This window comes from Xenopus tropicalis, chromosome 4 (genome assembly GCF_000004195.4).
Source record: "Xenopus tropicalis strain Nigerian chromosome 4, UCB_Xtro_10.0, whole genome shotgun sequence".
NCBI lineage: Eukaryota > Metazoa > Chordata > Amphibia > Anura > Pipidae > Xenopus > Xenopus tropicalis.
Window position 1 is genome coordinate 101,624,142 of NC_030680.2, and position 22,091 is coordinate 101,646,232.

Consider the following 22,091-nt stretch of genomic DNA (forward strand, 5'->3'; position numbering starts at 1 on the left):
TGCAGAGTGCCATTGAGTCCTATGGAAAGCTTTCAAAATCATGGATTGAAGTCAGAAAGATTTTTACACCGTTTACGATTGTTTGAACTTTCGGATCACTACCATGATTTTTCGTATGTCCAAGAAAAGAATTTTCGTAACATTTTCAGAAATTATTGTGGTTACTATGAATTTTTTTTTATAACAATCCGAAATTCGTACTTTAATAAATGGGCCCCTCTGTGTGCCCTGGTCCTAAATGACACTCTACACTTGAAGTCATTCCTGTAGCAGCAGTGATAATGCAACTTCCCTAAAGGTCCCCATACACGGGCCGATTCTAGCAGGCGATATTGGTCCCTTATACCGATTCGGCAGCTAAATCGGCCCGTGTATGGTCACTACCGACGGGCCTGCCCACCGATATCTGGCTTGAAATTGGCCAGATCTTGATTGGGCAGGTTAGAAAATCTAGTCGGATCAGGGACCGCATCAGCTCATTGATGTGGTCCCCGAACCGACTGCCCCATTGCCGCCAATATAAATTGATCGAATTAGCCTACACGCTCCCCGATATCGCCCACGCGTAGGTGGGGATATCGGGTGAAGATCCGCTCGCTTGGCGATCGCGCCAAGCGAGCAAATCTTAACGTGTATGGGCACCTTTAGGTCAGTGTGATAATTTACTAAACATGGCATTCATGGGTCAGAGTAGGGGAACTAAAAAAATTAATGCTGTGACCGGAGGGCCCAATATTATTTATATATATTATATATATATATATTCTTAAAATGTATTTGAATTTTATGTCACATTGAGGTATGGCAGAAATAATCTTTAGAACACAAAAATAAATGGATATATGGTATATTTTAAAACCCACACCTTAGACACTTGGGTGTCCATTAATGCATTCCAGTTTGGTGGCTTATTTATGCATTCACTGCATGGAAACACATGATGTAATGGAGCTCATTCTGTTCAGCTTTCTCTGTAACAATGGGACCAGGCTGAACCACCAAACACTGGTGAGACACAACATGCAGCGTCTCCCCCATGTATCACAGTTCAGTGTAATGCTGTTGGTAGTTACAAATTCGCATGGGCTCTGTCAACTGTCAAATAAGCTAAGATGTTAGCTAAATGGGTACAAGCATTTCTGTATTCTGCTTAGTTACAGACCCAGAATTCAGTGATACCAATATTGTTGCAATAAGGTGGAACACATTTAAATGCACTGCATGGAAATGCAATTTTAAATCGCCATGAGTCCCTTAAAGGGGGTTTTCACCTTCAAAATCTTTTTTAGTATAACGTAGACATGGATATTTTGAGGCAGTTTGCAATTGGTTGATTTTTATTTTTTGTGGTTTTTCAGAATTTTAGCAGCTATCTGGTTGCTTTGATTTTATTTACCTTAGCAACCAGAGTGCTTTAAATGAGAGACTGGAATATGAATAGGAGAGGGGCTGAATAGGAGAAGAAGTAATACAAAGTAACAATAATAATAATGTGTAAACTCACAAAACAGTGTTTGGCTGTTGAGGTCAGTGACCCCCATTTGAAAGCTAAAAAGATATAGAAGTGGAAGGCAACTAATTTGAAAATTATAAAAAAATGAACCATGAATACCTTTTGCAAAGTTGCTAGGAAAAGAACATTCTATATAACAACTAAAAATTACTGTAAAGGTGAAGCAGCCCTTTAAGACTGAACTCCTTAACTAGACTGACCAAATTAAACCTTTAGCTGGAAACACATTAAAAAGGGCACAATTAGGTAACTGATACCTTGCAAAATAAAATATATGTGGAAACAAAAATTACTACTAAAAATGGCTGATCACTAATGCAGAATACCATGGCTTCTATACAAACATGTTGAATACAGCTAACCAGATGCCCCTTTAAATGAAAAAAAAAATAAAAAATACACAGGTCTGAGGGTGGGGGGTAATAATTCATTTTTTTACTGTATATGTCCAAACTGATTTAAAAGAGCAATGCAGCACAGGCATATTATAGGTGACTTCTGGAAATAAATGAGGTGAAAACCATAGCTCTCCTAATTGATTACACTAGCTTTCTAGTAAACACTTAGATTGTAAGCTCTACGGGGCAGGGACCTCCTTCCTACTGTGTCTCATACCACATATATATATACATATTTGTATTTATTGTATTTATTTATTATATCACTTGTCCTCCCTGTGTGTAATTTTGTATTCTGTAAGACTGTACAGCGCTGCGTACCCTTGTGGCGCTTTATAAATAAAGTTATACATACATACAAGTAAGTGCATCCCTACTTTCTAGATTAGTATAGTCTCCTTTAGTTTATTAGGGTTTACATTTAAATAGGGAAAAAAACTGAGAAAATGTTCTAATAGAACATAGAACTGTTTCTGTAATACCACGGATTTCAGATGTTTATTTTTACATGCAATTACTGAAATAAATATAATGGTATTACATTTTTTTTTGTTTACAGTTTAAAATAATGTAAAAAGAAACTTTTAGTAGCGTTGAATAGTTTAATTTCGGATTAAGAAAGACAGACAGATTTATAACTGAGAAGTGACATTGTACCTACTTCTCAAAAATGTATCTTCTCTAATAACTGCAAAAGTAAAATTCAGTTTTAACATGGATACGGCAACACCACTGCTATTGACATTCTTAATTGCTCTTTTAATTTTTTCCCTAGCAAAAAACAGAGTGTACGTTGTTGGCCGAGGGGTAAACAGTTTGCCAATAACGTAGAATATAAGTTTTGGTGTTATTTTTAAATCAGTGAGAAAAAGTACATTGCTAGACTATCCATTGTTACCAGAGCCACAGCAGTAAAAAGGTTAATGTACCTGCCAAAACAAGGGGATAGACAATACTGGAGTCAACCAGATTTTCAAGGTGGAAGCCTGTTTTAAGTAAGGTGATAGGGGAGGAAGAAATGTAAAGTGTAATTATTTAGTTAGACAAATGCAGGTTAGTTAATATTTATGAGACACTATATTTTTCAATCTGAATTTTCACAATTGATCCAAATTTCCCTAGTGGACATATTAAAGGTAGTTTTTAAACAGTTGGCAGACTTTATATAAGATGAGTAACAAATCCAATCTATATGGCTACAACACAGGAACAAACCCAATCACTATGAATCTATAAGATTATGAAGTAAGCTAGGAAAAAGTTTAAGACTGACAAAAAAAACTCATAACCATGTCCTGTAAGAGGATCTATTGTGCCTAATTTGGTGCCACCATAACACATAATTTGGGACATGCTGCTTCCTATACAGGGATTACAGCATAGTGTAAATACCTGCAAACACTTGAAAGGCAGACTGAAAGTTAGCACTAACTCTTTCCAAACAACTGATTAACCATAAGGCCTGCATGGGACAGAGGTAAAGGGGGACGGGGAGTTGTTACTGCCAGTACTTAGAACTTAAGGCAGCCATACACGGGCCACCCACCTGGCTGCCTTCCTACTGTCGTTTGTATGAAGAGCAGTGGCTCCTCTTTACTTTCTTATCTGCCGCTTCACCACAAACTTTCCATTACAGTTCATCAACACATAGGGTTATTAAACCTGCCCTATTCCCAAGGAATGATAGATATTATTTCCAAAGCTGACTGATATCCATAATACGTGGGATTGGTGGACCACCATATATGTACAAATTTCTGATTGGACAATGGACAAGTTATTCCATTTTAGGCAAATTAACTGATTACTGTTCACTAAAGGTGGCCATACACGTGGCGATCCGACGATGTTTCGTACGACCATCGGTCGCACGAAACATCGTAAGATCCGCCACACACCATTCAGGGCTGAATCGGCAGGTAAGGAGGTAGAAACAATAGGATTTCTACCTCCTTCTGCCGATTCAGCTCTGAAGGGAGAATTTTGGTCAGGCGCCTTCTATGGCGCCCGATCAAAATTTTCAAACTTGTCCGATCGGCGAGTCGTCCGATATCGGCAGCTTCCTGCGATATCGGTCGACTCGCCGACATGCCATACACGCACCGATTATCGTACGAAACGAGGTTTCGTACGATAATATCGGTGCGTGTATGGCCACCTTAAGAATGCTGCTTTGAAGCTCCACACACTGACCAACGAACACATCATTCACCATTAGCCTCTGCTAAACCACGCATAGAGACAGTTATCAGTAAATTATCAGCATTGTCTATTTTTGTAGCCCTTACAAGTAGCTGCTACCGAGTAGCTCCAAGTGTCTTCACCCTAAAGGTGGCCATACACGCACCGATATTATCGTACGAAACCTCGTTTCGTACGATAATCGGTGCGTGTATGGTATGTCAGCGAGCCGACCGATGTCGCAGGAAGCTGCTGAAATCGGTCGGCTCGTCGATCGGCCAGGTTAGAAAATTTTGATCGGGCGCCATAGAAGGCGCCTGACCAAAATTCTCCCTTCAGAGCTGAATCGGCAGAAGGAGGTAGAAATCCTATTGTTTCTACCTCCTTACCTGCCGATTCAGCCCTGAATGGTGTGTGGCGGATCTGACGATGTTTCGTGCGACCGATGGTCGTACGAAACATCGTCGGATCGCCACGTGTATGGCCAGCTTTAAGGTCCCCATACACGGTAAGATCCGCTCGCTTGGCTCTGGCACATGGGGAGATTAGTTGCCCGCGACAAAACTCCCTGTTCGCGGGCGACTAATCTCCCCGGATTGCCATCCCACCGGCGAAAATGTAAATCGCTCGAGAGGAAACTTGCGCGATTTCAGCCGCGTATTCCATCCCACCGGCGATTTACATTTTCGCCGGTGGGATGGCATTTGGGGGAGATTATTCGCCCGAGACACAGGAGATTTGTCATGGGCGACTAATCTCCCCATGTGCCAGAGCCCTTAGAGCAGTTAAACACAGGGAGATTAGTCGCCGCACAACAAATCTCCCTACAATGCCATCCCACTGGCTAGAATGTAAATCACCAGTGGGATGGCATACGCGGCACCGCGATTTGCAATCCCACCAGCGATTTACATTCTAGCCGGTGGGATGGCATTGCGGGGAAATTAGTCGCCCGTGACAATGAAGATTTGTTGTGCGGCGACTAATCTCCCCGTGTGTCACTGCCCTTACTGTGTGTGGCCGGAAGTAGACACAAGAATAAAACACTACAGCCTTTGATTAAACCACCATACCTACTAGTACTGCTACTGCATATAACCAGTCCTACTATCATGAGGATAGAGAAATGAAATGAGAATGGCCCTCTGTTTAAGCCAGTGTTTGTATTAAATATTTGTTTGATGTGTACACGCTTCTTTTGTACAGCGCATTATAAAAACTTATTAATTATTATTATTATTATTATTATTAATTAAAAATAATTAAGGAGTTGCAACATTGCCTTGGAAAAGCTTTTCCATTTGCTCTACTCTAGAGGCCTACTCCCAGCTGCAGACTGATTCTGCATCCAAAACAGAGCATACTGTAAATCATTTATTAAACCCTGCATATGTTATGACTTGTTTTTCCACTTAAAAGTACTGTGCACCCAGTATAGACAAATACAACACTATTCTAATGTAATCTGCAATAGGAACAGGCATATCTGGTCAAACAGTCGGCTAGTTATAAATCACGGATCTAATTCCTTTTTGATGTGTGTAAAACTAACACAACAAAATGCTGGCAGCGATGAACAAACAAAACACTTCTAAAAGCAGGAAAGAATTAGAAAGACAATGCTTGAGCACAAGGTAAGAAGAAATACAGTGCTGAAGGGGTTATTGAAATGAGAAAAACAGCAGCAAGCCTTTGTGCTCTGCTGCTTGGCTGCAGCCCCTGGTAGCAGACAATGAGTATTCTGTATGCAGAGCCTACACCATTGGATGCTTCCCCTGCCCAGAAGCTGTGAGGTAATGCCCCAGGAATGTGATGGGGGAAGGGGTGGGAGAAGGATAAGAGTTGATTTTTTTCTCCCTGAATTTTCCCAGACTTTAAAGGAGAGGCTAATTAACATTAAGCAGACAGGCAACACCTCCAATCTTCAGTTTCCTTTGCAGACTTTAACTGCAAGGAGGAAATGAGAAGTAAAATGTGTGAGAGTACTGCTTATCAGGAGAGATTACCACTTACATGGAAAGATACGTTTTAAGGTCTTATTAAATCATCCTTAAATGACATGTAAAGGAATGGCTCAAGTAGCATATGTCTCTACACTTTATCTTCAGGAAGACGCATGGCAACACAACACTAAGTAAAACGGTCTTCACTGCACACTTGTAAATATAATACATTCACTGCACTGGTGGTGCAACCCTTCTGTGGGACTGGCAGGGTCCCTACCTCCAGCAGACAGGAACATCCAGACGAAGGGAGGATGTATCCCTAATAAACATTGATCAGAAGTGGTTACAATAAATGGTGAATATATTGTGTGTGTGCGGCTCTGTTACAACACAACACTGTGTTGTGCCCACATTAAAGGAGAAGGAAATGGAAAACCTAAGTAAGCTTTATCAGAAAGGTCTATGTAAATACAGCCCTCACACAAACGCTACACTGAGTCCTCTATCAAAAGAAACACAAGATTTCTTGTCTCCTTTTTTGTAAACATGTTGTTCAGGTGTCTGACTTCCTCTCTCAGAAAAATCCTTAATTCCTGTGGCCAGAGTCTCTCCTATCTCCTGCTCCCCCCCCCCATAAGAATTCATAAAACTCACTCCCCCCTCCCTTAGGAATGTGCAGAATAAATATATTGTTCTAGGTGGCACTAATGTGGTGAATCTACTGGAAGTAAAATGCCAAAATGACTTTCCTTCTCCTTTAAGCACCAAAATTCCTCTTTAACAACATCCCATCAGAAACTTAGGCCTCTGTGTTTCTGAGTAATAGAGCCACTTGATCACAAAGCCAGCTTCTCCTATGGATGTAATGATCACCCAAACATGAGGTCCATGCCCTTATGACATACAAAGCATGGTTTCCCATTACTACAATGAGAAGCAATCTGCAGTGTCGCCCACACATGACAATCATTACTTATCATATTACAGCTTTCCCTATTTTTTTTTTTTTTTTTGAAAGTACATTCTAATTTGAAGCCGATTTAAAGAAGGATTCAGACACTGCTGGGACTATTAAATTTAAAGTTGTCTCTTTTGGACATCATTTTTTGCCCAGGAAAAAAGGATAGCCAGAAAGTTTTACCTGCCTTGGCTAACTGCCATTGTGTCTACTATTTAAATCAATGAAAGGCCATTTGTGATTTGCAGGAAAATAATGAATTTCATATACAACGCTCCCTTTAGGAAATGCACTAATTTAGCCAATTAATAAAGCAACATTCTTATCATTTTTGCCATAACCATAAATGGGCTTTATTCTTCCCCCTTTCAACATTAGCTCAATGAATAGGGCTTGTGCTGAACATACTTTGCTTATTGTTTTAATAGGAACACTAAGGCCCATCACAGTGAGCATTTCCTATGCTTCTCTCTGCCTGTTTTCAGGCCAATCTCTGGTTCTGCTCCATGTAGCTGTACACACACCAAAGCAGCGATTGTCAATGCAGCTACAGGGCGATGCATATTAGAGCAGATCAGCTTCTCTCCTCATGACTGAAAATCAGAGGCAGAGAGAAGCAAAGGAAAGCCCCATGTGACCTGGGCCTAAACAGGGCAAAAATCTGAAACTAAACAGAAGATGTATCCTACTGCTTGTACTGCTGAGCAAGGTAAAAACAAATTCGCTGAGAGTACACAAACCTTTCCCTTCTGACAGCTACAGCCTGTCATCTTAAAGGAACAGTAACACCAAAAAATGAAACTGAATCAAAGTCATGTATATATTATATGCAATTGCCCTGCACTAGTAACGCTGTTTGCTTCAGAAACTCTACTACAGTTTATATAAATACCCTGCTGTGTAGCCACGGGGGCAGCCATTGAAATTTAAAAAGGGAGAAAAGGCACAGGTTACATAATAGATGAGCTGTTTCGAATCCCATTGTATTATACAGAGCTTATCTGCTATCTTCTATGTAACCTGTGCTTTTTCTCTTTTTTTTCCAATGTATTCAAATGTAAAAAGACTTGGAGAGCAACACAAGCATAATAACAGTTCATGGAGGCAGGGCCGCCATCAGAAATCACGGGGTCCCTCACAACAAAATTTTCTGGGCCCACCTCCCACAGGGCCACTCCCATCAGTACAAAGGACACACAGACATGAGACATTGGTAGCCAGCAGTGCCCCCTAATACATTTGGTATATTCTGCACACTGCAATAAGTTTATAATAAATATTTTTGTATATATGCTTATAAGTTTTTGTTGTTACTTTAGCTCCAAAAGAGAAACAACATATGGAGATGGACTTGGTCATTAAAGGGGTGGTTCACCTTAAGGTTAACTTTTAGCATGGTACAGATTTGCCTATTTCTTTATTATTTGTTTTTTTTATAGTTTTTTTAATTATTTGTCTTCTTCTGAATCTTTTTAAGCATCTAAATAGGGGTCACTGATCCCAGCAGCCAATAACGGTTTACTCTGTGAGGCTACAATTTTATTGATTGTTACATTTTATGACTTATCTTTCTATTTACCGCCCCCCCCCTCCTATTCATATTCCAGTCTATCTTTCAAACCACTGCCTAGTTGCTAGGCTACATTGGACCCTAGCAACCAGATAGCTTCTAAAATTCCAAACTAGAGAGCGGCTGATCAAAAAGCTAAATAATTCCAAAATCCCAAATATTAAAAAATAAAGACTAATTTCAAGTTGTCTCAGAATAGTACTCCATACATCATACTAAAAGATCACCTAAAGATAAATTCCCCTTTAACCGTCAGTAACGGTCAGTATTGCTAGGGCCGCCCTGTTTTCTCATCCTGGCTCTCAGAATATTAGCGGTGATAATTTCTGTGCACTGTAAAACTGTCACTAAATAAATTGTTTCCCCCCCAGGATGTTTTAAGAACACCCAAATATTATAACTATAATATTAGCCTACTGTTCCTACCCAACCCCCAACAGGGACCACGGTAGGACTGAAGATTGCTATTGGCACACAGAATATGCACAAGCTATGGGGGGGGGGGGTGTTACCATTGCAATGCAAAATAACAATGAGTTTATGGTTCCATTGGAGAATTTATTATACACGCACAAGATTTACAAAATGAAATGGTTTAATAAATCCAGCATAGGACCTGGCAGATATATATCATGGACTGACATTGCTAGATATTGGCCAGAGAATGTGCGTTTGTGCAGTTCCCCTACCGGCGTCTTCTTCGGCTCCTCCAGCAGCGGCTCCTTCCGCAGTAGTGGCGGCTCCTCTGCATGTCTGACTGAATGGGACCAAAGAGAGGCCCTTTTATAAGGTTGCGCCACGTGCGTACTAACGTTGCACGTACGCACGGGGCGCGACCAATCGGATTACTGACAGGGCCCGGAATTGATTAAAGGAGGCCCGAGCCACAAAGAAAACTGTAGCTCGGCCGGGCCCCCTTTAAAAGTGAAAATGGCCCGGGCCCGGGACAACTGTCCCCCCTGTGCCCCCCTGATGGCGGCCCTGCATGGAGGTGCCAAATAAGGGCTATGATTGGCTATTAGGGAGCCTCTATGCTTACTATCAGCTTACAGGAGGCTTTATTTGGTAGTAGATTCAACCAAAACTTGCCACCAAGCCAGGAATTCAAAAGTAACTACCTGCTCTGGGGGGAACATCCAAGGGGTTGGTGAGCAACTTGGTGTTTACGAACCACTGGTTGGGATCACCGCTTTAAGGATTAAGGGCTCTGGCACACGGGGAGATTAGTCGCCCGCAAACAGGGAGATTTGTCGCGGGCGACTAATCTCCCCGAATTGCCATCCCACTGGTGACAATGTAAGTCGCTGGTGGGATGGCACACCCTGCGCAGGCAATTTCGGCAAATCGCAAAAGTTGCCTCGCGAGGCATTTTCGGCGATTTGCCAAAATCGCGCCGCCGCGTGTGCCATCCCACCGGCGACTGGTGGGATGGCAACTGATGGCAACTCGGGAAGATTAGTCGCCCACGAACAGGGAGATTTGTCGCCCCGTGTGCCAGAGCCCTAAGAGCAGCTCATTACACAGAGACTTCTAAGTGCAAGGCAGATTAATTTTTACCTTGCTTGGTGGTACATGAAGTAGAATGTGATTTTAATTTCAAATTTTGCCCTTGTGGTGCAAGTAATTACAAAAAAATATATATAATAAAACAACATGCAAAATATATTTCAGCACTAGCCCTATTGACTGATCTGATCTAGAAATGGGGGAATACTGCCCCTTTAAAACTTAAAGCACTCATAGTGGATCCACTGCCAGTAATGAAACACCAGTGCCTGCCCATTACTGTTTCTGTTACTGTGTACATGGACCAAATTTCAGCCTAAAAACTGGATTTCAGACTGAAATTCACCCAGAGAATGCTATTCAGATATAATCAGATGCAAGTAAAATGAACAGCAGAAGGCAGAGTCATTATTGGGCAGGTACTAGCATATCTCTGCAAATAAAAAAATGCTAGCAAACATCTGCCACAAGTGCCCTCAGTTCTTTTTTACGGTATTCACAAGTTATGTTCATAAGAAGACCATTAAGGTTATGTACAAAAGGTACAAATTTAGTCTCCTTGTGTTTAAAGGAGAACTAAACCTTAAAGGAACAGTAACACTAAAAAATGAAAGAGCTTTAAAGTAATAAAAATATAATGCACTGTTGCCCTGCACTGGTAAAACTGGTGTGTTTGCTACAGTAACACTACTATAATTTATATAATAAGCTGCTGTGTAGCCATGGGGGCAGCCATTCAAGCTGGAAAAAAGGAGAAAAGGCACAGGTTACATAGCAGATAACAGATAAGTTCTGTAGAATACAATAGTGTTTTGTCTGTTATCTGCTATGAGCCTGTGCCTTTTCTCCTTTGAATGGCTGCCTCCATGGCTACATAGCAGCTTATTTATATAAATTATAGTAGACTTTTTGAACACACAACTTTTACCAGTGCAGGGCAGCAGCACATTATATTTTAGTTACTTTTATACACTTTCATTTTTTGGTGTTACTGTTCCTTTAAAGATGAATATTGCTAGAAATGCCATATTTTATATACTAAACTGACTGCACCAGCCAAAGTTTCAGCATCTCTATAGTAGTAATGATATAGGTCTTTACAGTTGTCACAGGAGCTTCCCATCTTGGATTCTGTTGGAACTGTCTGGGACAGTGACATACTCAGTGGGCTCCGAGAGGCTGTTGAGAAACTGAGCTTGTGTTGTCACAAATTATCAAGCAGAAAATGCGGTTGGCCTGTCATATAAGCTGATGCTACAGGGCAGATTATTAAATTTTGACGCTAATTGCACTGATTTCTAATCAGCCTTATATTGATATTTATATTCCATATATACAGTATATTGTGAGTGGGTCCCTAAGCTCAGAGCATGTGCAGCACAGAGCATGTGCAGTGAATCAGCAGAAAAGAAGATGGGGAGCTACTGGGGCATCTTTGGAGGCACAGATATTCCCTGCTGAAGGGCTGTGGTTACCTTGGACTGGTACAGAAACCCAAAACATAATGTAAAACGTTTGTAGCCTACTTCTTTAGTTAGGCTTTAGTTGACCTTTAGGGCTCTGGTACACGGGGAGATTAGTCGCCCGCGGCAAAACTCCCTGCTCGCGGGCGACTAATCTCCCCGAGTTGCCTTCCCTCTGCCATCCCACCGGCGAACATGTAAGTCGCCGGCGGGATGGCAGACGCGGCGGCGCGATTTCGCGCAAATCGCCGAAAAAGACTCGCGAGGCTTTTTCGGCGATTTCCCGAAATCGCCTCGCCGCGTCTGCCATCCCGCCGGAATGGGTTTGGGGTGGGGGCACTGTAGATGCAGGTAAAATATTTCAACTGCATAACATGTATTTAAATATTGCACAAAGCGTTCAATATTTTGCTAAATAAAAAGATGGATACTGTATGTAGGGCTATACATGGTGTGGCCACCTTCCTATTGTTTGGACAAACTGTATCATTGAAACAGCAGGAAGTGAAGAGAAGCTGTGGCTTCTCTTTCATTCCCACATCTGCCAACGCAACATATACTAGCCAATATGGTGATTTGGCAGGACCAATCCCAAGCCAAGGGATATCAATAGCACTTGAATATCAGTCAGGAGTTTGGGGCCTCCACACCCATGCATTTGATACAGGGTCAGAATGGGGGGGGGTGCAGAGTCCACCGGGGCTCCCGCCGGCCGTGTCCCCTAACCCCCCCCCCACAGGGTCCCTCACCCGACATCCTCCCCTGAGCGTGCCTAAATTTAACGCGTCAGGGGAGGAACGGTCGTGCAGAGGGAGCACCGGCAAGGGTCGGGTCTGGGCTACCGGGATTTTTACTGGTGTCCCGGCGGCCCAGCCTGACCCTGATTTGATACAATTTTATCTGTGGGTGTATTTAAGACTCATTCTAATGACTTCGCTATTGGCACTACCACCTTGCAGCCCTGTGTTTTCTCCCACACTTAATAACATACAGACAGTTTCCTGAAGAAGCTCATCCTAATGGGTTGTAAGAATGTTATAGGGTCCATAGACTGAACTTCAGTGTCAGACATTGAGTACCTGAATGAGGAACAATCTGTTCACCATGTTAGTGCTATAGAAATGACTAATATTTTCAGTTATTGCTGCTATTAAAACAACAATGTTGATGTCTCTAGCAACTTGTGTGTTTGCAAAATGCCAGCAGCAATAAGGCAGACTGGGCACTCACTCTCACATAGTTTTTTCACAATATTTAAACACACAAGGAAGTCACCTGACTGCCCCTGACAACATTACTTGTAAAATAAAAGTTACATTATTTCTGAGGACATATATTTGCTGGGCTTTGTTTAAAAACATCTGCTGTTTTTTTTTTTTTTTTTTTTTTTAAATATCCAACAACAGCAATTTATATTATATATGATAAATTAAAGCCAGCATAAACCATAGTATATATTTGCCTTGACTTTTCCAAACTGGGTTTTTTTTATATAAAGTTTTCTTTTAGGCACTGACCACCAGACAGTTAATTTAAAGTGCCTTTACAGATGCTAATACCGGATGATGCAAAGCCATTCTCTTGTAACACTATTACTTGTATTGGATTAGCCAGGAAATGGCTTCCTCTGCTCGGTCCCTGTTTAAAAGAACTCTAGTTGCGGATCTCTTATTTCAATGCCTTGTTGGAATGATTTGACTAATAAAATTTGGACCGCAGCAAGAAAAAGCAAAAATGGTTCTTATGTTACTTATCATTCCATATATGTTCCCATCTCATATAGCATAATCATCTATGTGTTGACTTATAACTTAATGCCACAGCCTCAAATTTGTATTTTTCACCTACAGAAGAGTTGTACTTCAGAAAAAGTAATACTTTGGGGGGGGGGGGGGCAAGCTGATATGGACAAAACTCAAAATCCATGTTATACCACTTGCTTGAGTAACAGCTGAATCATTTTCAAAGCTGCAACATAATAGTTTAAAGGGATGGCCAATTAACAATCTATCCACCTTGTAAACTAAAACTTACTAAATCGTCTCTAACCTCTTCACTGCTCTAGCACAGAGTGAGGTAACTTGCCTTGTAACAAGCCTATAGGAATTAGCACACTAAGTCAAACAGACAAAGCTAGTTTGTTCCAGGACAACAAATCTCTCCATTTAGGCGTGTACTGGAAGGCAGGTACTGCGAAAACATCATACAACACGACAGAAAAAGCATGAAAGGAAAAAAAATGCTATAAACTGTTTTTATGAATTATATAAATTGGGAAAGTATCATGCAAATTAAAATGCGTATATCTTACAGAGAATACTGAAAAAGCAATACAGTGTTTACTACCGATATTAGCGAGTATTCAACCCCTAACAGGCCTGAGATGCTATGTGCCTTATAGTAATAGACTGTTACCCTGTACTTTGATCTTCCCAAAGAAACCACTAGCTGCAGAGCAGCTCAACAGCCTGACACCCTCCACCTTAAGCATAAATCAGAAAATTACAGACAATGTAATGCAGTTTTATGGAACTGTTTTGTAGGCAGCTGGGAACAAGGAGCTAATGGGTCCTTAACTAAATCATTAGTGTTTCTATTAATATCTGAAACCAAAGGGTAAATGTAAAACAATCCACCGGTCTCAGGTGCCCCTGACATATAAACTGGCCAGTAACAAAGCACTGCGAGTATTAGTACACAGAACAATAAGGATATTTAAGGCACAAGGATTATTCTCTGTAAGTGTAATAAACTTTAGATTTATTATACCTTTGCTTAACCCAACCCAGTTTATATAGTTTTACTTTCATCTCACAGCTTTTCTCCAAGCAAAACTGGAGCAGATAAAATGCCGGACATAATGTCCCCTAATGAAATTAGCCAGGAAATAGAAGCTTTCCATGGAATGTTACTTAAAGGTGGTATATACTCAAATAGAAAATGGTGGCACACTTGCTTGGATTGCTTCTCTGGGCACTTCTGCAAGTAATAGTATCTAAGTGGTCTGTGATATGAGCCATTTCAGGGCAGTTTGCTCTAGTCTGAGGATCAGTGACCCTGACTGACTAAGCGCTGCCTGTATGGTTAGTTAACCCCATGCTCTCTGACACTGACTCTGGGTCAAGTTGTTCAGGTGAAAGTCTGGTATCTGTAGCTTCAAACTGAAAATATGTCAGAAACTACAACAACTGCAAAACGATTTAAACTGCATGGTTTGGATCCCCTTTAATAGAGCAATAACAATCAGTTTGAGAGTGCATTCAGTGACCCTCCAGCAGAGTCCCCTGGCTGTGCAATACTGGCTCCCTATATAGTGCAACACTGGCTCCCTATATAGTGCAACACTGGCTCCCTATATAGTGCAACACTGGCTCCCTATATAGTGCAACACTGGCTCCCTATATAGTGCAATACTGGCTCCCTATTGTCTCAGGCTGAGCCCCGCTCCTCCCTGCACAGAAAGCAAAGGGGAGTCAGGCACAATTTACATTCAGAAAATCCCCTCACGCACCAACTTTCCTACAGTGAGAATCCCAGGCTCCGTATGCGCTGCAGGAAACATAGTTTAGCATCTGCGCAATCACTGCCTGAGCCCCAATACCAGGGCCAGATGGGAGAGGCAGCTGTTCCACTGGTACCCGAGGATGAGGCATATGGAGGAGTGCTACATTCTATACCAAGTAACAGACCACATTTGCGCAACCGGACAACTCACCTTGTTTTTCACCTCAGCTGAGAGGCCGTAGGCTGGTCCCTTGTTAAAGTTTGCCATTATTGCACGGATGTCTTTCCGCCCGCAACACGCAAAACTATTTAATACCCAATCCTGCACTCCACCAGCCCGGCGCTAACAGAACCTTCTAGTCTCCGCTCTCCACAAAGGAATACGGTAGGCGTGCTTCTATGGATAGAATAGGCGGTGGCAAAAAGCGAAAGGGTGACGTGCGCAATCTAGCAGGACCCACTGTGAGTAAAACCGCTAGAGGCGGGAATGGGAAACATTTTCCCTCCAGTTGCCTGGCAGCCCCGCCCCACCAAGTGGCTCCCCCGGCCACGCATGAATCGCGGATTTGTGGGAATGGGATTTTTTTTTTTTGTTTCCGTTAACCCCAGTGTGCTGTAGGAGTGGTAGCAAGGGCTAGTGTCGGGCAGACTTTATTCGGGTATCGTAGCCTCACTTTTAAGTGTACACACTTGTGCTGATACCGCTAGCACAGTGATGTATTTGCGCACCCAGACTCAAGTATGGCAATATCATACGCGCTGTCTGTGTGAGGTACAGATATGGGTTCCCAGGAGTCAATGCCCTTCAGTGTGTGACCCCTGTAACAAGAGAAACTGCCTTGGACGCTTTTTTTTTTACAAGTTCAGTTCGTTTTGGACACAACAGGAAGACCGGAAATGTTTGGCATTTATATACGAACCTAGACCGTAATATTCATTCAAAACTGACATGTAAAGTACAATGTAATAAAACATTGTTTAAATATGTTACATATCAGTTATAACTTTACAGTGCCCATGTGAGATGTGTTACAGATCATTTCTGAAAGTTGGAGGCCCCAGTACACAAGGTGCTGGCTGAAATTTGTACGTATGTGACTGATTGGCCTGGGACTGAACAGGTGGATATATACAAGTAGTCTTATTAAGGTGGCCACACATGTGGCGATCTGATGGTCGCAAGAAACATCATCAGATCCGCCACACACAGTTCAAGGCTGAAACAGCAGATAAGGAGGTAGAAACAATAGGATTTCTACCTCCTTCTGCCGATTCAGCCCTGACGGCAGATTTTGGTCAGGCGCCTTCTATGGCGCCCGATCAAAATTTTCTAACCTGGCCGATCGGCGAGTCGTCCGATATCAGCAGCTTCCTGCGATACCGAATATCGTACGAAACAAGGTTTCCTACAATATTATCGGTGCGTGTATGGCCAGCTTTAACACAGTATGGCTAATGTTCTGTTTGGGCAAACAGACCAAATGATCTGAACAGTTAAAGAGGATCTGGGGCTCCACTTCCTCTGCTGATGCAGCTTGTACTGGCAGATATAGGGCATCGGCCACCTATATTTTCCAGTGAACAAAGATATCAGTCAGCATCACCTGAATAGCATACATTTACTGACATTTAAATTAGTTTCGTTCATGGGAGCTGCTGTCATGAGATGAGTTGAGAAACTCTCCGCAGGTGGCAGATGCAGTAACTATTTACTGGGCTGGTAGGGGGGACTGTTTGGCCCTCTGTGTTCCTGGAATGCCAGGGGCTATTTTGAATCCCAGTTCAGACCTGGCGGGGTGGCATGTGCTATGCCGCCTCAGGGTGGCAGTAGGTGTCGATTGTTCCCTGTGTATGTATGGCTAACTTTAAATATCAAGAGCTGCTGGATTATTTGGGATGTTGGTGAGATCATAAAGCACCAGAATTCCTCCTATATCAACTCACATATAAAATATTCTGTTGCTATCTATAAAGGAAAATAATACCTTCAGAGTGTATACTTACCCAATAGTTTGTATTGTATTAAGTGGCCTATTAAAGAATCTTAGAAAAGTGAAATATATACATATATATTGTTAATGAGCATATACCATGCAAAGCACCATGTGTCTTTACCCTAAATCAGGGGTGGCGAATACGTTGATGGTGGTCCACCAGTCGATCCCCCGTGGATCACGATGAAGCCGGGGATGCGGAAGTGCTGCGTGAATGCATACATATGCTGCGTCGCGTACGTTCACATTCACGCCGCACTTCTGCATTTCGTGGTCATAAGTCAACCGCGGAATGGAAAAGTCTGGCTACCCCTGCCCTAAATGCATTTGCTCCAGGAATTTCCACTGCCATGTGCACCTTTTGTATGCCCAGATTTGTACTGATAGCCCTGTATATGTGGCGATACATGGGCAGATTTTAGCTGCTGATTTGGGCCAATCTGCCCTCTGCATCCTGTCCCACATTCCCAAAGCACAAGGGACTCCTGAATGCGAAGTGCCAAGTGCTTCAAGAACAAATTCAGGCGTAGCTGGATGCCAAGCTGCCCCTAAAGCGTAACCCTAGACCTTGCCCTGGCCTTCCCACAAATCCGGACCTAAGTGTACTGTGCGACTCGTTAATGACTGTGCTTTTGTCTTACTTTACACCAGAGATTCAAGCTTTACGTGCACGATTTCTAGAAACATTGATTTATATAAAAGGCTCAGTTAGATTTACTATGCTGCTTCCTTGGGTGGTCTTTATTTAGCTATAAAGGTGGAAGAGATAAGAGGTCTTGCTGAAGTGGAAACAAACAATCCACTGACCTTTTAAAAGACATAAAAAATATAAATTGACCTTTAATATGTCAGAAAACAGCACTACTAAATATTTGTATGCAATTAAATGTAAAAATAAAAAATGGGATAAATATCTCATAACAGTATTTCTTTAATTAGCAATCGGGTAAACCACTAGCCAATAGCATAAATAAAACAACTCCTCATATCTCTCACTTCAATATATTGCTTTTTCATAGAATGTAAATAAGGAAAGCTGTGGTAAAGCCTGGGTTATTAATTAGCTGAAGTAAAGTAGGTTCCTAAATCATTCCTTAAAGGGCAATTGCACATGAGAAGATTCTGAGTTTTTCTTCCTGAATGCCATTGCCTTGAGGCAGCATGCAGGTCAACATTCTCAAATTTGTTGATATTTAAGGGTTTTAATTTTGTTAGGCTAAATGGAGGACATTGCAGCAGCTGAACAATTATTGGTTCAGCACATTCCTAATCATTACTAATTAACCATGTAGCATGATGAGCTTTGGAATACAGTATGTTGAACTGCAACTTTCAGGAACAAGGTACTGTATAGCTACTTAATTAATTTCTTCTCTAATGTAAGTTTTAAGTTGTAATAACAAGGAGGTTGCCAGAGACTATATAAATTACCTTTATAACTCTGCCATACTACTTTTTAACTAACTGGGCACAATTTTTACTTACTATTTGTTACAACTAAGGATTTAAAAATTGAACCACTTAAAGACTCTTCCCATTTTTCTCTATGGCAATCATGTTTATGGCAGAAAAGAAGAGACAGCTTAAGGACTCTTACAGACAAATGCTTTTACCTGCAATTCAATGAGTTGTAGCTTTCATTTATTCCAATGCTGGGAAAAGCCAGAAGAAATGCAGCACCTATGTTGAGTGCTTGCCTGCGTCCCAGTGAGTGCAAACTAATTAATTATATAGCCTGGGCTGCATTCCCCTGAGGAACACACCAGGATGCAGGTAAAAACCACTTGTCTGTAAAAGCTCTAACACAAGACAGTTATCCAGAAAGCTCTAAATTAGTGGAAGTCCATCTTCCACAGAGTCCATTTTAAGCAAATAATTATAATTTTTTTTAACAATTTCTTTTAACTAAACTTTATAAATTTATATTAGTGGCAAATTCAATCATATCTGTTTATTAGACTAAAGGTGGCCGTACGCGGTAAGATCTGCTCGCTTGGCAAGGTCGAATCAACTAGCTGACGCGGTCCCAGAGCTGGCTGAAAAATCAAACCTGCCCAATCGAGATTGGGCAGATTTCAGGCCAGAAAAAAATTTCTAGGAAAGGGACAGGATAGTGTTGGTGTAGCTAATTTAAATCCCCCTCTTGGATGTAAGTTCAGAGAAGCTGACATTTGTTTAGTAACATGGTTTCATACCTAAGGCAAATGATGACCTTTGAGAGGAAATGCTGACTAAAGTTTTGTCATAGTTTCACACATGTTGCGTAACAAGATTTCCAGGTAACAAAGTGCCCCTTCTCCCCATCTGGTTCTAGTATACTGTTTATGAAAACATTTAATGTTTTTCATGTCTTTTTTTTGCTGTTTAAAAAATTAGACTCTTGTTGCATCATTCAGAGATGATAATTTAGAGATAAATGGTGAGCATTGATTCATTAATTAATGCAAGTCAAAGTTCTAAAATAAAAAAAAAGTTTAATTGCCTTGGGTTTTACCCCCAATTCAGCCTTTGCCTGGGACTTGTTTGCAATAATTTTACCTGCAAGCTGCAGTGCTAGTTTTCTTTAGTAATTTTAGGTGGCTATGCAGGTTAATAAGTAACTATTTCAAATATTTTTCAACCTTAAGGGTAAAGACACACAGAGCTACTAGTAGCAGCTACTTAATGTGGCTACTAAAATAGACAATGCTGATCATTTACTGAAAATTGTCTCTACATGTGTTTTAGCAGAGGCAATTTTCAGTATTGTCTATGGGAGGGTATTTTCTGCCATTTAGTAGACGTGACAAGTACCTGCTACTAAGTAGCTCAGTGTATCTTCACCCTAAATGCTGTTGCTGTAGACTTTGGCAAAATCTGCCCCCTCTAATGCAAGAATTTGTTATTCTTAGAAACTTCTTAATTTACCTTTTTTTTCTTTTTTTAATAGTTTTAAAATGATTTGCCTTTATCTTCTTCTTCTGCCTCTTTTTATCTTTTAGAAGGGCTGACCCTGACAGTCAAACTAATTTTACTTTTTAATTCCTGTCAATTCATGCCCTCTCCAATTCATGTTCTAGTCTCTCATTGGTAGGTAGGTAGGTTTGCCACCTAGTATTTTAATGGCGTGGCCCAGTAAATGGCCTTTGATGCCAATGGTATGAAATGGGACATATTTTGTAAAAAAACAAGAATGTGCATTATACTCTTACAGAAGGAATGTGTTTAAAATAACTTGTGTTTTTGTCTTTTTTATTGAAAATGTCTCCAGTATCCCTACTAGTCCCACCCATTTGTTCTACTTCTTGCTGCCTCCTTTCTGAGGCTGTGCAGGGAAGCTGGAGGCACTCAGCACAATACACTGTAGGATAGGAACCAGTGAGTAGCATAGCAGACCTAATAGGAATCTGTCTTTGCTTGTGTGATTGCAGAGCTATGATTGGCTATCCCCCTCTACTGTGCTTCTGGCAGGGACCATTAGAACATGCCTATCTCTAATTTAAAACATGGACAGGGACAGTATGAGATCCCTCGGGAGCTCCAAATAAAGGGGCAATTTTTAAAGAAAATTATAATTTTTAGCCCAGAGTGAAACCAGCACTATTTAATATTCATTATTGTCTACAAGATTAGGGGGAGTTTCAGTTATACTACATGTCTCCATTATTAGGGTAGAAACACAAAAATATAAGGACGGTATATTTTTCAGAAAAGGTGGCAAGGTAAATTGGACCCTAGCAAGCAGATAGCTGCTGAAATTGCAGACGTATGAGTTGGTGAATAAAAAGCTAAATCATTCAAAAACCACAAAAAATTAAAAAACTAAAGACAGTTTGCAAATATTCTTAGGATATCACTGTTTACTGAAGTTAATTTAAAGGCAAATAACCCATTTAATAAAATCTCAGGAACTGTAGGGAGTAAACATTCTTAAGGTTCTTATTTTGTGTGAAGTCCCATGCCTGCCTCCACTTACAGTAAAGATTTATTGTGATGGATATTTTAATTTGTGCATGTAACTACATGTTTTATCTTGGATACTGACATTTCCCACTGGTGTTTGTTTTTCTTGACTACGTGGCCACTTCTGGTTATAACGGTTGTGTTTTTGTAAGTGTAGTATTATGACATTTAAAGTAAGCTTTTTTTTCTTCACATTTACTAGTTATCTGTCTAGACAGCTTAAGAAGGGGAAGTGATGTTCAACAGCCATCAATCATATTTGAAGTGGAACATGACAAAATGAACAACTGAATGTATAATCTTTTATAGGTTATTAAAAATGCATTTCAACTCTTTATTTTCTGTCTCACAAGTCACCGTACTCTGGGGAGAAGAATGTCAATCATTCAAAATCATAATCATTCATCAAATCAAATGAATAAGCATTTAGAATTAGTAACTTGATTTAGGCAGGGAGGTGCCAGCCTACGAAAAATATGTCTATGGCTTGTCAATGTTATGATCATAACTTTTGTCAATGTTATGATCATCTTTTTAACTAAAAACCCCTGTTTTTGAAAATACATGCAATTGCATAGGTAATAAATGACTAGTGAAACAGGACCAGGGAATGTGCATTAATCAATCCCCTCTCTTTTATGCTCGTGGCTAATTTGGCTGCATTAGTTGCACTTCTATTGTACTTGGATATTTTACTCAGGTCTAGATTGGGAGTCAAAATAGGCCCTGGTATTCCAAGTCCCAAACAGCCCTCCACCAGCCAACTAAATAATCCATTAAATGGTGTTCAATTGCACAGCCTATCAGACGTGATGCATCAGTATTTAGAGGCTAACCACAAACCTTGTAGTACGATATTTCAAAAGATGAAGAGAGCACCAAATGCTGCAAAAGCTTTATTGTTGTCTACAAACACAAAATTTTTCAGGCCCATTTGAGCCCTTTCTAAAGTGTATACTAAAGAGAACATGATACACAAGATAAACCCTAAGAGCCACCCCCAATGTTGCTGGTGTAAATCCACAATCCTGATTGGAGAAGTCCACAATTCAAAGTGGATCAAATAGTATAAAGTGTTAATTAACCAGTCCATAATCATAGTTCAATAAGCATCAG

General features: G+C 40.9%; 1 protein-coding gene across 2 annotated transcripts in view; it reads right to left on the reverse strand.

Moving 5' to 3' along the window:
- cnn3 (calponin 3, acidic) overlaps positions 1–18,714 on the reverse strand; it is a 29,969-nt gene extending 11,255 nt beyond the window's left edge. The window contains exon 1 of one of the 2 annotated variants that reach the window (XM_012960766.2): positions 18,647–18,714. Coding sequence is in view for 1 of the 2 variants with exons in the window: in NM_203926.1 (NP_989257.1) it covers positions 15,251–15,307 (57 nt within the window). In the remaining variant the exon portion in view is untranslated. 2 annotated transcript variants of the gene reach the window in all.
- Positions 18,715–22,091: the final 3,377 nt, after the last annotated feature.